Source organism: Malus domestica, chromosome 02, assembly GCF_042453785.1.
Source record: "Malus domestica chromosome 02, GDT2T_hap1".
In the NCBI taxonomy this organism is placed as follows: domain Eukaryota; kingdom Viridiplantae; phylum Streptophyta; class Magnoliopsida; order Rosales; family Rosaceae; genus Malus; species Malus domestica.
In genome coordinates, this window is record NC_091662.1 from 13,195,177 (window position 1) to 13,213,074 (window position 17,898).

At 41.2% G+C, this 17,898-nt stretch overlaps 1 protein-coding gene across 1 annotated transcript; it reads left to right on the plus strand.

Annotated features, from left to right (window-relative positions):
* Positions 1-4,919: 4,919 nt before the first annotated feature.
* LOC103402593 (methyl jasmonate esterase 1-like) lies at positions 4,920-16,464 on the plus strand. Its single transcript, XM_029091617.2, has 3 exons — positions 4,920-5,425; positions 15,714-15,842; positions 16,018-16,464. The coding sequence occupies exons 1-3, from the start codon at positions 4,940-4,942 to the stop codon at positions 16,288-16,290; spliced, it is 888 nt and encodes a 295-aa protein (XP_028947450.1). The 5' UTR covers positions 4,920-4,939; the 3' UTR covers positions 16,291-16,464.
* The last annotated feature ends 1,434 nt before the right edge of the window (positions 16,465-17,898 follow it).

The following is a 17,898-nucleotide window of genomic DNA, read 5'->3' on the forward strand; positions in this document are numbered from 1 at the left end:
CGTTCTTCTTGCTAGGAATTTCAGGCAATGGTTGATATGTGTGGTCTTTTACCAGTTGACACTAAAGGCTCTCCTTTTACATGGGCAAATGATCATGGCATTTCTTCACACATTGAAATGCTTCTTGATCATTTGTTTTTGTTCTTCCTCTTGGTATGACACCTGGCCAGTTACTAATTGCTCAACTCTTGCACGTCATTCTTCGGACCATAATCCACTTTTAGTCTCTTTTCAACAGTACATTGCACAATTTCCCACACCTTTTCGGTTTCAACGTGTTTGGTTAGACCACTTGGATTTTATCAATTTTGTAAAGAAGGCTTGGGGTTCTTTCCAGGTTTTTGGGTGTCCAATGTATGTTTTGCAATCAAAGCTTAAATTATTGAAGCCTCTTCTCAAAGCTTGGAATTCTAATGCTTTCGGTAATGTTAACACCGCAGTCGACTTTGCTCGGAATGTCAATGCATTAGAATCTATTCAGCTTGAGATTTCTACTTTAGGGTTTTTCGAGATTTGGCATGAGGCTAAGTTACGAGCGCATTCTCATCTCTCTTATGCTTTAATTGTTCAGGAAAAATTTTAGAGTGACAAGGCTCGTTTAAAATGGTTACAAGATGGGGATCGAAATACAAGTTACTTTCATTAGATTGCTAAAATTCGTCACGATCGTAATTTTATTTCCTCTTTGCAAATTGGTTAGAACTTGGTGGAAATGTTGATTCTTTGTGATCTCATGTTGTCGATTATTTTTCTACTGCTTTCTTTAATGATGGCTCCACTACTAATATAGGTATGGTTTGAAGGTTGATTTCTCCTATGGTTTCTACCTATGAAAATGATTCATTACTAGCTGTCCTTACCTTTGATGATGTTCGTTCCATAGCATTTTCTATGGATCCTAATAGTGCTCCTGGTCCGGATGGTTTTGGCTGGCATTTTTTTCGTGCCGCTTGGGATTTTGTTGGAATTGATGTTGTGAGAGCAGGTCGCTCGTTTTTTCTGTCTGGTTATATTCTCCCTAATCTCAATTCTAATTTTGTGGCTTTGATTTCGAAATCACCAGAGGCTAATATTATATCCCAGTTCCGTCCAATTGCTTTGGCTAATTTTTCCTTTAAAATTAATACCAAGATACTTGCTAGTCGTCTTGCTCCTATTGCTGCCCGAATTATTTTGCCAAACCAGTTTGCTTTTCTCAAAGACAAGAATATTTCAGATTGTATCTTATTAGCTTCAAAAGGTATTAATTTGCTTGATAATAGGAATTATGGTGGGAATGTGACCACTAAATTTGATGTGGCTAAGGCCTTTGATACATTAAGCTGGAGTTTTCTCACAAATGTTCTATCAGCTTTTAGGTTTCATGCAACGTTTTTCAAGTGGATTGATGTTATTCTCGCCCTAGCATGTTTGTCTATTATTTTTAATGGATCTCCAATTGGCTTTTTTGGTTGTTCACGAGGGGTTCATCAGGGGGATCCGCTGTCTCCTCTTCTTTTTTGTCTTACTGAAGAGGTTTTTAGTAGAGGAATCCTTGAACTTCGTAATTTCAGGCCGTACTAATTCTATTTTCTCTCCTCATGGGGTAGTGGCTCCATCACATCTTCTTTTTGCTCATGATATCCTTGTGTTTTGTAGAGGTGATAAGAGAAGTTTACAAAACCTCATGGCTTTCATGGATAAGTACGATGTTAACTTTGGTCAATTTATTAGTAAGCCAAAGTCTTGTGTTTACATCAGAAAATATGCTCTGCCACGTCAAAAAGGTAATTGTTTCTTGGTTGGGGATTTCTCATGGTGAGTTGCCTTTCACTTATTTAGGTGTTCCTCTTTTTCGTTGAAAACCCAAACATTCTTTTTTCCAGCCTCTAACTGATAAGGTGCAGCAATGTATGTCACATTGGAATGGTCACTTTCTATCTATGGCGGGTCGCCTCACACTGGTTAAATTTGTGGTAGTCAGTATGTTATCTCATAGTTTTTCAATTTATTCATGGCCTGCTTCTATTCTAGCTCAAGTATGTTATTGGGCTTGTAATTTTATTTGGACTAGTTCTGCAGATTCGCGAGGGTTTTCGACAGTCTTTTGGAAAAAGTGTTGTGTTACTTATTGTGAAGAGGGTCTTGGTATTTGTAATTTTGCTTCTTTAAACAAATCTTTTCTTCTTAAGAAGTTTTGGGACATTTTGACCACCTCCTCTATGGCTGCAATTATTTTTCGAGGCCACTTTATTAATTGTTTGGGACTGCCTTGTTTGTCGTATAAATGTTCCTCCATGTGGCCTGAGTTGTGCCCTCTTTTTGGAGATATTATCTCTAGATCTCATTGGATTATTGGTACCAGTCACAAAGTTTCTTTTCGGCTTGCAATTTGGTTAATTGAGCCCATTGTGGATGCTTTGGAAATTCCCATGTCTATGCGAAATTCATTGAAATCTAAAGTTTCTGATTTTATATATAATGGTCACTAGTGTCAACCTGCTTTCCTTAATAATCGGATGCACTCAATATGGAATAAGTTGCTCTCTATTACTTTGCCAATGGATCCTGGAGTGGATGACTTATTGGTTTGGAATGATGCTACTAATGGTCATTTAACACTTACTCGGGCTTATGATTTTAAAAGAAGTAAACAACCTCTAGTTACTTGGGTAATTGGGTTTGGCGTTCTTGCTACCGTCCTCGTAATTCAATTGGGTTTGGTGATCTTGCTACTGTCCTCGTAGTTCAATTATTTTATAGAAGTATATGCCTGGTAAGCTTGTCACCGATATTCTTTTGCAAGATTGAGGATTTTCTTTGGCGTCTATATGCTCATTCTATCGCTCAACAATTGAGACACCTTCTCACCTCTTTTTCAGTTGTAATTATTCTCACCAAATTTGGTCTTCATGTTTGCGTTGCTTTAAGGTGGACATAAATTTTTATGACATTTTAAGTTTTTTTTTCATATCCTCTTGAACATGGTTTTGGCTCTCAAGTTCAAGTTTTGTGGTGGGGGATGATTGGCGTGAGTTGTTATTCTATTTGGGCGGCCCACAATGCATTGCGTTTTGAGGAATTATCTCCTTATGTTTCCACTATTGTTCGTGATATTAAGTTGTAGTTGACTGAGATTGATTCTTTGAGCACTAGTACCATGCGAAACTTTGTGTCTGATCTTTGTATTCTTTGTGCCATTGATTCATGAGGTTCTATAGCTGCCACTTCCTATTTCTTTGATTAAGGTTAACACTGATGGTGCGACTCATGCTGCGACTCGTTTGGCGAGTATTGGGGGTATTTTTGGAGATCAGTTTAGCAGTTGTTCAGGCTGTTTTGCAGCTTCAATTGGAATTTCTTATTCTTTAGAAGCAGAGTTACATGCAGTTATTCATGCCTTGGATTTGGCTTGGGTAAACAATTGGAATGATTTGTGGATCGAATGTGATTCTTCTTTAGTGGGTCCTTTTTCTTTCTTCTACTTCTTGCAAGATTCATTGGCGTCTACGTGTTCGTTGGATTAATTGCCTTGCTCTTCTCTCTTATATGCACATTCGTGTCACTCATATTTTTCGAGACGGTATTGTAGTTGCTGATTGTTTGGTTAATTTCAATGTAGATCATTCTGGGAGTTTATATTGAGACTCTTGTCCTCCTAGTACAACTTCTGCTTACATTCATAACCTTTCTTCACGGCCTAATTTTAGGTTTTGGTAGTTTGGTCCTTGATGCTTGCAGAAGTATTAACTTTCATTGAGGCAGTTCATGCTATTTTGCACCTGCCACCATGCTCGTGACTTTGAGTTTCATCTTGTTGTTTGTTTTCGTTGATATTTCTTTGTTTTTCTCTTAACGGGTTTTGGCTCCATCTCTCTGCTTGTATTGCTTTATTTTTACTTTTCTTTATTTAATAAATTCAGAGATAGGGGACCCCCGGAGGGGTCGTTCTATCAGGGAGTTAGCCCTTTCTCATCACTATGAGCAGGAAGGAAGTAGTCTACTTGTAGTTGACAGCTAATCTTGGGGTTTGGTTCTTTCTTTCCGCATTGTGTAGGTTTAGAGAGTAAGGTTTCTACTATTGTAGTCCAACGACCAAGCCTTATGCGTAGCTCGACTCGCCTAATCCATTATCATCCTTGCATTTAAAAAAAAATACACATAAATTATTGGATTTCAAGAGATATATGTTAGGTCACATGTTCTAAAGTCCATATTTAATTTGGAACGTAGCTTATATATTTGCTTAAACGTCAAATATTGTTGCTAACAATGACATGCGGTGCCTTGCAGCATTTGACAACTGAAGAGTCCAATGTTGATGCGTGAAATGATATTAGTAGTAGCAGTACAGAAAAAGTCACAGACCATGTTGAATAACGTGAAAAGTCTCACACCTCCGATCAAACAACACAAATTAGAACTTATATTACTTTAACTTTTAATTGGATCGACGTCTTTTGTAGAAGGCCTTCATATAATTACACGAGTGATTAAGTAAGGAAAATATTAATATAATTAGCATTAAATCACGACACATATATCTTAAACTTAAACAAACCTTACTCATCATTTCATGTAAGGCGCCATTTGGTTCTTGGCCAAGAGAAATGCTAAGGAGACTCTCTCAAAAGTGAACTTTCTAAGGACTATTTGTTACTTCACAGTTTAAAATCAATTCATGTGGCAATACTATAAATATTGTGCAAAAAACATAAGGTGACAGAAATCCAAAGAGAGTTCCACTTTTAAAAGAGTTTTGTTAGCATTTCTCCTTGACAAAATATGTGGCTCTGAGTTAGGAAACTACTTTTCTAGCAAATTGGAGTTGGGAATACTATACATGTCATGGCTCATGTCACGACTTTTGACTTGCGACCCAAGTATTAGTTCTCTGATCGATTTCTATAAATAAAAGTAAGACGAGAGATGCAAACCCTATCAAGGAAATTGAGAGTTAATGATACAGAAAATATTATTGGAGAACATGACAGAGAAGCTCCTTTTGTTTTTCCTTTTATTTATTTGCTTGGCAAAAGCTAGCACCTCAACCCCATCCCCGCCCTCCAACATTCACAACCAAACTCAAAGTCCAAAACATTTTGTATTGATACATGGAGCTTGTCATGGAGCATGGAGCTGGTATAAGGTGGCAACTCTCCTCAAGGACTCAGGTCACAATGTCACAGCTCTAGACTTGGGAGCATCGGGGATCAACCCGATTCAGGTACAGCAGCTCCCTTCGTTATCGGAATTCGTCGAGCCCTTGACAAAGCTCATGGTGTCTCTACCACCAAATGAAAAGGTTATCCTTGTGGGTCACAGCTTGGGGGGCGCAGTCATATCTATTTTCATGGAGTGGTTCCCTCATAAAATTGTTGCTGCAGTATATGTCACGGCTTTTATGTATGGTCCTACTCTCAATTTCTCAACTACATATGCAGAGGTAATGAATTTCATATATACTAAAAGTGTAAACGTTCCGCTATATATCGTAAAACCTCAATACGTGAATGTTTGATAAAATAATAACCTCAGTTAAATAATAAATTTTCCAATCCCAACTCGGGTCAGATTACTAAGATAATAACCTTGCTAAATGCATAAGATAATCATTTTTCTTAGAATCCTTGAAGGCCCAATGAATATATAAATTAATAATTTATAAAATACATAGAGAAATAACACATAAAATTCATAATACATACTTAGGATCATTTCTCTAGTCATATTCACTTGATATATTAGAGAAACCACTCATATATACAATATTTTTTCTAACTCGAAATATTTTGCTGGTTTGTGCCTCTTAACATTGTTATTTTTCATCTCATCCGACAAATACTATGCTGGCCTTCTAAAAGCGTTTGATACTGTTGGTTGCTTGATAGAAATCAACTGATACTTTTGTTGAACCCATTGTTTCCAGGTCCTTGAACCCATTGATCAGTCAATGTAGATTTTTTTAATTCCTTTCAAATGACATGTCGTAGATGAACAAGTTGTGATAATTGTAAGGAGTCTAAAGAGATTACTTATATATAAAGAGATTATGTTGCAAGTACATAAAACATAGAAGTACCTTATTTTTTAGGAAATTAATTTTTATAATACTTGATCGTCTTGTTCTTAAATTATCTTAAAAGTTATAAATTATTCATTTATCGAATAACTTCTTTAAAATAATAAGTTTTTTTTCCCAACATTATTCATTTATGGAGGTTTTACTGTATACCTCATTTATTGGTCATATATCATACTAACCTCATTTGGTGAATCAAGAAATGCAATGAATAAATATGGCTGTGAACACGGAAAATTCCTGAAACGAAAGAGACAAGAACAACGTGCACAAACAAATATTTGTATTTAGATGATTTTGGGTTACAATCTCTCTCTATTTTGATCCTCTGATTCGATCTCCGTAAGGTGTTGATTTATGGATGTTTCGTTGATCCAAGGGCCGTCGGGGCTTGATCTTGGATGAACTGTTTGGAAGTTTCTTTAAAGGGCCGTGGGCTTGATCTTTGAAGGTGGATTTGAACGGATCTTCAAGGAGCCGTTGGGGCTTGATCTTGAGGATGAATGTTTCTTCAAGGGCCGTTTGAGGCTTGATCTTGAATAACGGTGATGAGCGGATCTTCAAGGGCTTTTGGGCTTGATCTTGAAGAAACAGTGATGAACAGATCTTCAAGGGCTTTTGGGCTTAATCTTGAAGAACGGTTGGATGTGTGTGGATTTGTCGACGTTGTTGATCCAAAGGGCCGTTGGGGCTTGATCTTGGATGAACGGATGATGAACGATGGTGCTTTCTTCAAGGGCCGTCGGGGCTTGATCTTGAATTGGTGGATGATTGTTGATCCAAAGGGCCGTTGGGGTTTGATCTTGGATGAACGATGAACGAAGAACGAAAAGAGCTTTCTTGATTCTTCGGGAACCTGGATGCTTGAGAGCTTCGGAGTTTCAGAGCTTCAGAGCTTCAAGGTGTAATATGAATTGGTTTCCTCCAAATGAATGAAATGGGCTTGTATTTATAGAATTTATCAAGGCCTAATTTTGAATATAATATCCCAGATGAAATAAGTCGTTTCTGCCAGGTGTTGACACGTATCCTATTTGATGACTTTTCCAACTCATTTCAATTTTCGTTGAGTCACACGCTACGTGTAAAATTTATGTAATACATGAGCGTTGACACTTTGATTTATCGGTCAACATTTATTTACCAAAATTTCGATGTCTACAAATGCCCCAACTTCAAGGCACGTCGTATACATGTGCTTGTCACGTGTAGGAGATGCGTTTTGAAGTCCTTTACTGTAGATGTCGATCCAAGGGCCGTCGAGGCTTGATCTTGAATTAGGCTGGAGATTTCTTCAAGGGTCGTTGATGCTTGATCTTGAATTGGGCTTGAGATTTCTTCAAGGGCCGTTGAGGCTTGTTCTTGAACTTTCGTTTGAAATTTCTTCAAGGGCCGTCGAGGCTTGATCTTGAAGGTTGAAATTGGACCACAAGGAGCTTCATGTGGTAGATGATCTTTGGTTTTGGTAGTGGGTGAATCGGCACATATTTTGTTGCGCTTGTTGACTTTCCACAGCTTTGATCTTGAACTGGGTTGGAGGATTTTCTGGATTCCTCCAATTGTTGATTTTCCATAGCTTATTCTTGAACTAGATTTTGATTCAAAGGTGGTAGACACTTAATCTTGAATCGGACTTGTGATTTCTTCAATGGCCGTCGAGGCTTGATCTTGAATTTGGCTGGAAACTTCTTCAAGGGCCGTCGAGGCTTGATTCTTGAAGGTTGACTCGAACATATTGCAAGCAGGCACGAGGTGAAGGTGACGACTTGTTGCTTTGTTCAATTTTTCTAATTCACACCTGAGCAGTTTGGTCAGCGGTATGATCTTCAAGATTGATGGGCTCTTCTTCCAGTTGGTGACTTGATCTTTAAGGATTTGATTCAAGGGTGGTGAATCGGCACGTGCAGCCCACAACGCCTAGTAAGTCGACCCAAGAATTTGAGGGTCAAAACGAGTTCTTCATCTCAGACTCTTTCTGCCGAGTTGACTGTGCATGCTGCATTCTTCTCTGCTTGTTTCTTCAGGCAGATATGGCAGCTTCTCAAGTTCTTCAGCTCGGACTCTTTCTGCTGAGTTGACTGTGCAGACTGCATTCTTCTCTGCTTGTTCCTTCTGCACCTTGTCTCCACATGCTGCAAGGTATCATTTTCACTTGCCTTATCTGTTCTCCAGGCAGATGTGGCAGCTTCTTTGGAAGTACAGCAGCAGTGGGAAACGAGTACTCGAGAGCAGTGCTAGGTAGGCAATCAGGGAAGGGTTCCAAGCAGTCGGTTCCTTACCCGAGTTTGACTGGAAGTTCCGGCATATTGTTTTCTTTATCCTTGTCTTTGTAGGTAAGAACAAGGACAAAGGAAAGGACAGGGAGAACGCATGATATGAGATACTCTTGCTTTCTACCCTGGTGATATGAGATACTTTTGCTTTGGAGTCATTGGCTTGCAGAGGTATCCCAAGGAATAAGGAACATTGAATGACTCGAAAGGCTTCGTTGGGAAAGCATTTTTTGGAGATGAAGAAATGCTCTGTATGTTTGCCTTGCTATGGAAGGCGAAGGTAGACATTTATAGGAAGTTCTTTGATACCTGTAGAGGTACTATTCTTTCACTCGTGTCGGCAACCAATGCGTGATTGATCTATATGGCTTTACGTGCTTTCTTCTTTATCAGAAATCTTCGACAAATTGTCCGTAATTTCCGCCAAGCTGAGTGTGCATGTGACAGGTGTTGACGCGGCTGAAAAAGACTGGCGCCTCTTCGATAACTGGGATCGGCGCTTCGACAAATTACCCGTGATTTCCGCAAAGCTGAGTTTGCGTGTGATGGGTGCTGACGTGGCTGAAAAAGACTGGCGCCTCTTCGATATCTGGGATCGGCGCTTCGACAAATTGCCCGTGATTTTCGCAAAGCTGAGTTTGCGGGTGCCGACGCGTCTGGAAAAGCAAGATGCTTCTCCGATTTCTGAGCTTGCCTCTTCGATTTTTTAATGGCCTTTTCGAATTCTGAGCTCACATCTTCGATCTCTAAAATCTCGTCGAGTGCTGATTTTTTATAGAGGCACGCAGTTCGTTTCAAAGCACACTTGAATTTTCGCTTGTGAAAACTCCCTTCTTGCACTTCTAAGATCTTGATTTGTCCGATCTCTTCTTTCTTCAACACTTTGAAAATGTCTGGACCATCCGACCGTCGTTTTGACTTGAATCTTGGTGAAGAGGCAGTCCTGCATTCTCCAGACAACATATGGCGCCCATCCTTCATATCCCCTACTGGTCCTCTTACCGTTGGGGACTCGGTGATGAAGAATGATATGACCGCTGCGGTGGTGGCCCGGAACCTTGTCACTCCCAAAGATAACAGACTACTTTCCAGGCGGTCTGATGAGTTGGCTGTTAAGGAGTCTCTGGCTCTTAGTGTGCAGTGCGCGGGTTCTGTGTCCAACATGGGCCAACGCCTATTTGCTCGAACCCGTCAAGTTGAATCGTTGGCGGCTGAAGTGATGAGTCTCAAACAGGAGATTAGGGGGCTCAAGCATGAGAATAAACAGTTGCACAAGCTCGCACACAACTATGCCACAAACATGAAGAGGAAAATTGACCAGATGCAGGAATCTGATGGTCAGATTTTACTTGATCATCGGAGGTTTGTGGGTTTGTTCCAACAACATTTGCCTTCGTCTTCTGGGGCTGTACCGCGTAGTGAAGCTCCGAATGATCAACCTTTGGCTCCTCTTCTTCCTGGAGTTCCGCCAAGTGGTGTGACTTCAAACAGTCAACCTCTGACGTCTCTTTTTCCTAGAGCTCCACCGAGTACTGAGACACCACCTGAGCAATAAAGACTCCCTCCCGTTTGTTTGCACATTTGTAAATTTTTTTTTTCTTTTTTTTTTCTTTTTTTTTTTTTTTGGTATGTAGAATGCAATTTTATGTAAAATTTCCAAAAATAAATAAATAAAATGGACTTTTATTTCTCTTGATGCTTTTTTTTTTTTGCTATATATATATATATATATATATATATATATATATATTATACCCACACACATATATATATATACACACATACATATATACATACATACATATATATATATTATTTTAATTTTTAATTTTTAATTTTTTTTTTATTTTTTTCGTCTGCTTTCACATGGTGCTTGATCCACCATTCCCCTTTTTTTCACGTGGTTCTTTGCTTTGCTCCACCACTCTTTTTTTTTTTTGTATAAATTAAGATGCTTGGCTGAGGGATTTTGTAGGGAAGGACGAAGAGGACGGAGAGCTGGAGTTTAAGGAAGAGCTTCTCGGTCGGCTAGTCGTTTGACAGCGGTCTTTGAAGTTGGTGGCAGCTGCGAGGCAAGAGACGGAGGAGGAGGAAGAAGGAGGAGCACGGAGAACGCTGTTTGAGGTAGCAAGAGTTGCCGAGGTTGCGTAACCGTAGAGGCGGCAGGCCATTCTTGTGCTTCTGACTCAGTAGACTCGGCTGCCAACTCATCTGCAATTGGAATTGCAAGCCCATCAACGACGAAGACGACCATCGCAAGACGACACCGCTCGGATGATGACGCATACTTTGTTCTCGAGCCATCGATGCCATTCCGATCCTTCTATTCATAACAGAATTATTTCCCATTGCTGCTCTTATTCCATTCGCCATGGCAGGCTGCTGACCAAGTCCCCTTCTCGCCGGACGTCGAACCCAAATGGCCCGAATGCTTGGTCTTGAGCTTAGCGCGGACGCCAATCACAGGTCAAACGCCAAGCTTCCGGCTCAAATCAACGACCAAATCGAGCTCCTCCTCTTGCTCGAGAACAACCACGGTAAGCTTGCGAGTGTACAGCGCCAGAGAAATGTATTCCAAGTCTTTGAATCCGTTGCAGATGAGAAGGGCATCGGGGTTACCCTTGCATAAGCAGCTCATGGCCAAGAGGAGCTCCGGCTTCGACTCGACTTCCAGTCTGAACCGGAACGGCGATCCAAACTTGACAATCTCCTCCACGACGAACCGGTCCTGGTTGCATTTCACCGAGTACACGCCCTGGTAGTGGGACCCGTAGTCGTGGGACCGGATCGCCAGATCGAAGGCGTCCTGGAGCGATCGAGCCTGTTCTTGAGCACATCGGGCAGGTGATCAATGAGCGGTGGCAGCAACCCGAGCCCACAGTCCGGTTTCGGATCCGAAACCTTCTTCACGATCTTCAGCAGATCGATCTCCTGGTGCGGCAGAGTCGCCCTCCCGTGAGGACGGATGGCAACGTTGCCGGAGGAATTGACGGTGAAGTAGGGCCCACCCTAGGCATCGATTCGGTAGAGGTCGGATGAGAAGGACGGGGACCAATAGGAATTGTTGGCGGCGGGTGTGATGTGAGGAACAGTTTCCACAGAACTTGTTGGAGTTGATGTGGAACAATGCGAGATCCGTGAGCAGCCCGAGCTCCTCCGGCAAGTACCTGGCAATGTCGCCGTGGTTGAGGTCGATCCCGGCCACGGTCCTGATCGTGCTGTTGTCGAACGCCTTGGTGCAGAAAACTGCGGTGTACTTGCAGACATTAGATCCCACCCAATTGCCCGTGATGTTGAGCGGGTTGGAGAGAATGGCATGCTTCAACGCCTGCAGAGCTATGTAAGCGTTCCGGAGCCAGTCATTTCTCGAAGACGAGAGAGGGGTCGACGGTCACGAGCTCGCCGCGGTCGTCGAACTCGTCGCGGTAGTAAAGGAGCTGGCGGTTCTTGATGTAGAGGGCTTCCTCGTCGGAGAGGGCTCCATGGCTAACAATGTGGCTGCTGCGGCGGTGCTGGTGTCGATCCTCCTGAGCAGCAACACAATAGAAGAGTGATGACGCGGCAAGGAAAAGGGCAGTGAGGAGAAGTGAGAGGTGGACGAGGGTGGAACGCTTGCAATCCGAGGAGAAGGCTATGATAGAGAGCTTTGGGAAAGAATGGTCTTTTGGGCTGCTCATTTTCATGGATTTGGGCTCCGGAGGTGATGATCCCTTTGGGCTTCGATAAGGGCCTGGGCTGCACAGGCTTTGGGCTTCACAAGCACAATCAAGTGCCTTCTTGCTGATTTTTTTTTTTTTTTTTTTTTAAGAAACTGTAATTTAATTGTGTACAAAGAAAATTGCAATTTTTTTTTAACAAAATAAATTTGTAATAAAATTGACCTTCATCAATGAAACACTTATTTATTTATTTTAAAAAAATACAAAGTAATCACATATGTATTCTTTCTTTTTCTTTTTTTTTTGTTGTGAAACATTTTTTTTTTATTTTGAGGTGACTGAACTTGAAATTGAATATTCAAGCTGCCTACGTACCCTTCCAAAGAAAGAGATCAAGTCAAAACGTAGTTCAAATACATACATATTTTTTTGGAATTTTCTTTTTGTGCCGTTTGCAGTTTTAACTCATGCAGGCAATGAGTGTTAGTGTCGTTTGCAGTTTCAACTCGTGCAGGCGAGGAGTCTCGTGTCCTACAGTTTAGGCTCGTGCGGACAAGGAGCTTTTGGTTCGTGCAGTTTAGGCTCGTGCGAACAAGGAGCATTGTGTCTTACAGTTTAGGCTCTTACAGACAAGGAGCTTTGGTGAATTTGTCAAGCAATTTTGGAGAGGCGTTCCTCATAATCTTCATAGCAAGGAGCCTTGACCGAGTGATTGAAAAAGTCTTCAGGAAAGAAATCACGCATTGTGATAGGGATGGACGATCTATGTGTCAAAATTTCATCATCTTCAACACGTTCATGTTGCTTTGAAGGTTGACAAGAGCTGCTTTGCCCCCTTTCCAATTGGCGGACATGTGGAGGAGACGTATGCTTCTTGTGCAATTTCTTAGGAGTGACTTGAGTCCATCCTTCAATTTTGCTTGTCTTGGACGATGCCCCCAGCGGTTGAGGTGAAAACTTTGAGTCGGAAGAGCCAGATGTGAAGGTGGTATAGTTTGACTTCGCCACTTCGTCAAGATCTAGCTCGATGATTCCTTTCTGAGCCAGTTTCATGATAAGATCTTTCAGCACGAAACATTTTTCTGTCGGATGACTGATGAAGCGATGGAATTTACAGTATCTTGGATTATCGGTACGATTCATCTCTTCCGACCGTCTGCACTCAGGCAAACTGATCACCTTCTTGTCCAACAGGTCATCCAGCATGGCAACCACATCAGAGTCGGGAAATGGATAAGTCTTCTCTTCAAGCTCCTTCAAAGTGCGTCTACGCATCTCTTGATCACGAAAAGCTTCGTTTTGAATCGCCTTGCCTCATGTGGAGATTTTGACGGGAGCTGTATTGACCGTCATCGCTTCCTTGGTGGGTTTCCATGCAGTCTTTTCCGCCTTTGTCCCAAGAACTTTGTCGTCCTTATAGTCGGTGACCGGTTCTTTCTTCCCATGATGGGCGATGCTCAACTCCATGTCATGGGCGCGAGTGGCCAATTCCTCGAAGGTCCGTGGTTTAATGCCTTGAAGGATGTATTGCAAACCCCATTGCATGCCTTGGATGCACATCTCGATTGAAGAGGTTTCCAAGAGCCTGTCCTTACAATCGAGGCTTAGAGTGCGCCATCTGTTGATGTAGTCAATGACTGGCTCGTCCTTCCACTGCTTTGTGCTCGTTAGCTCTAGCATGCTCACAGTGCGGCGGGTGCTATAGAAGCGGTTGAGGAATTCCCGCTCTAATTGCTCCCAACTGTTGATGGACTCAGGCTCCAGATTCGTGTACCACTCAAAGGCGTTTCCTTTCAGCGAGTGCACAAACTGCTTGGCGAGGTAATCCCCTTCGGTTCCTGCGTTGTTGCAGGTTTCAACGAAGTGGGCAACGTGCTGTTTCGGGTTTCCCTTTCCATCAAATTGCATGAACTTTGGTGGTTGATAACCCCTCAGCATCCTTAAGGCGTCGATCTTCTTTGAATACGGCTTTGAGTACAACCCGGAGGTATTTGAGCTCCCTTCGTATTGTGCCTTGATGGTGTTGGTGATCATCTCTTGCAGCTGCTGGATAGAAAGAGATCCCATGAGTGCCGCTGCTTGGTCTGGCTCGGGCTTCGCATCGTTTTTCTCCACCTGAGGCTCATCTTCTGGGTTAGGGTTCTCGTTGTCCTGTGGCTCCAGTCGGCTGACGAGTGCAGCGATTTGCAAGTCTTTTTCTTCCACAGTTCGGGTTAGCCTTGCGATTGCTTCATTCATCTGAGCTAGTTGTTCTTCAACGGAGGTAACGCCGATAGTCATGACTTGTGCGACTAATAGACGTGACTTTCCTTTAGACATCCAGGATGCTGATGAAGAACGTCGTTGGCTGCTTTGAGATGTCATCTTATGTGCCTCAGCATCATGCTTCGGTGTCCCCAGCGAGGTCAGGTTGATGACAGACTCGCACCTTGGATGCTCCCCTTGCTCTTTTAGCGGCACCAATTTTGAAGTGGCATGTTGAGGAGCGGTTGTGGCGCCAATGGATTGTCCGTTTGCGGCAGAAGTGCTTAGGATCTTTCCCTCAATGGTTGCAAGAACGGCTTGTCCCTTGCTTGATGCCATTGACTTTGAGGTGTGCTTGGATTCCTTGAACGGAGAAAGAGATGAGAGGTAGAGATTGTCCCACTGGGCGTGCCAATTTGTGAACACGGAAAATTCCTAAAACGAAAGAGACAAGAACAACGTGCACAAACAAATATTTGTATTTAGATGATTTTGGGTTACAATCTCTCTCTATTTTGATCATCTGATTCGATCTTCGTAAGGTGTTGATTTATGGATGTTTCGTTGATCCAAGGGCCGTCGGGGCTTGATCTTGGATGAACTGTTTGGAAGTTTCTTCAAAGGGCCATGGGCTTAATCTTTGAAGGTGGATTTGAGCGGATCTTCAAGGAGCCGTTGGGGCTTGATCTTGAGGATGAATGTTTCTTCAAGGGCCGTTTGAGGCTTGATCTTGAATAACGGTGATGAGCGGATCTTCAAGGGCTTTTGGGCTTGATCTTGAAGAAACAGTGATGAACAGATCTTCAAGGGCTTTTGGGCTTAATCTTGAAGAACGGTTGGATGTGTGTGGATTTGTCGACGTTGTTGATCCAAAGGGCCGTTGGGGCTTGATCTTGGATGAACGGATGATGAACGATGGTGCTTTCTTCAAGGGCCGTCGGGGCTTGATCTTGAATTGGTGGATGATTGTTGATCCAAAGGGCCGTTGGGGTTTGATCTTGGATGAACGATGAACGAAGAACGAAAAGAGCTTTCTTGATTCTTCGGGAACCTGGATGCTTGAGAGCTTCGGAGTTTCAGAGCTTCAGAGCTTCAAGGTGTAATATGAATTGGTTTCCCCCAAATGAATGAAATGGGCTTGTATTTATAGAATTTATCAAGGCCTAATTTTGAATATAATATCCCAGATGAAATAAGTCGTTTCTGCCAGGTGTTGACACGTGTCCTATTTGATGACTTTTCCAATTCATTTCAATTTTCGTTGAGTCACACGCTACGTGTAAAATTTATGTAATACATGAGCGTTGACACTTTGATTTATCGGTCAACATTTATTTACCAAAATTTCGATGTCTACAATGGCATTTTTTTAATATATGTCATAGGTAACAATTTAACATGAACTCTCGTTCATTATTTTTGGAATCCTACTTATGGGTAATTATCTAAAAAGTAATTTTCTAAAAATTTGTATAGGTTACCAAAGGATATGATGCTGTAGACTCTCAATTCAGATATGATAATGGAACCAAAAACCCTGCAACCTCCTTTCTTGTTGGGCCTAAAGCCTTGGCGACAAGCCTGTACCAGCTCTCTCCACCACAGGTAAGTAAAAGTGTGTCTATTGCCATATATAGGAACCTTATCGTGTTCTCTTAACACACACTAGAAAGATAAGGTGTAGTGTAAGAGTAGAGCATTAATAGTTCTAAAATATAAGTTGGGGCTTTCCAATATTGGTTAGCTAATACTTTTTTTGTTTTATGCTTGTAATGGACAGGATTTAACTCTAGCATTATCGTTGGTGAGACCTTTTCCTTTATATAATTACGATGTAATAAAACTCACGAAGGAGAAGTATGGATCAGTTCCTAGAGTATTCATCGTGGCCAACCAAGACCGTACGATAATGTTGGATGTGCAAAATTACATGATCAAGAACAATCCCCCAAATGAAGTGAAAGTGATAAACGGTTCTGATCACATGGTCATGTTCTCTAAACCAGTGGAGCTGTTCTGCCACCTCCAAAGTATTGCTGAGAAGTATTCATAAAGATATGGATGGACATGATTAATTCAGGCATACTAGCTAGCTAGCCTACGTTGCATGCACCATAGTACAAAATGTAAATGAATAAATGAGATTGTTATAATTACGAATAATTATGTGTCCATGAACTTTAGTTCAAGAGGCATGACGCACTACTATAAACTTGGTCACTTAGTTTAGCTTGGCTTGTGGTCACTTAGATGTAGGCTAAGTCTCACAATAGGCTAGCAATAATGTGATTCAAATTCGTCTTAATCGAGAATCGAACCTAATATATATCACTTATAAGTACAGCTTAGAACACCACTAGACAGTAGTAGTAAGTGGCTTCAAAGTTATGTTTTTAATTTTTATTTATGAGTGCATTTTTGCTCATCACCCTATTTATCACTGTTAGATGTGTTTGAATTTTGATATTTGTGCCTATCCACTACACGAATCTCGAAATTCAAACTCATTTAACGGTGATAAATATGGTGATGAGCATACATCATAGTTTATGGTGGTGAGCGAAAATACTCCCTTTATTTTTTGGGTTGCCTAGCAACTATGCCCTACCATTAACTCTCTATCCCATCTTTGTAATCTATATCTCCATTTAAAGGGCTGCTCTATAGGCACTCAAAATACAATCAATTAGTTAATTTAATAAAATTAATCTAAGCATAGAGTGCTTCATCCTTCTACAATTAAGTATTTGACTTTTGGTCATGATGAGTTAATCAACGATTAATGACAATGAGCGAGTTTCGTTGTCCTAGTTGAGTGAATCCCCAATTCTTACCCTCCATCTCTTTGAGACCTTGGCTTTGTCTTGCATCAAGTGGCATCAAAGAAGGTTTTCAGATTTATATTCAAAATCCTGGTGGGTGTTACGGTCTGATAGTATTCATCTTCATTTGTAAATAAGAGGTTTTAGGTTCGAATTTCGTAGACAGCAAATTCGATATCAATTTAGATTACCCATTATGTGGCTTAGCCGAACTCACCCTCTACTTTGGTCGTCAAAGCTGATTTGGTGTTATCTTTTTTGCCGAGACAATCATATATCGTCGGAAACATGTGGAAATGTAGTTTTCAATGCAATAAACAGTGCATTAAACAAATTTTTGTGTGAATAGATATAGCAAAACACTGCTGCGAAAACAAAATCATGTATAGTTGCCGGATAAATCGGAGTTCATTATTTTGTGCTCGTATTTTCAAGCCTTATATTGTTGGAAGACACTTTCAGTCAAGTTTTCAATTCTTCTTCGTGCTGTTGCGAAAACAGAATTAGTATTATCATACCTATTTTTGGTTTCACACTTTTTTCATTCCATGCGTTACGATTGTATGTTTGTAAAAACTCCTAGGCATTGCTGTAATTTCAGCTTGTTAAATAATTATAATAAGATTCTGGAAGGCTTTTCGTAATTTGAACCCCTTTTCCCCTTAATAACAGCAAACTTATTGCCTGCATGTGTCAAAACAGAGTCCATAGATCCATATAAATGTACGTCCTTTCACTGGAGATGCTCTTAGAAACTTCAATGTGTGTGTGGGTCTATATATATATATATATATATATATAGAGAGAGAGAGAGAGAGAGAGAGAGAGAGAGAGAGAGA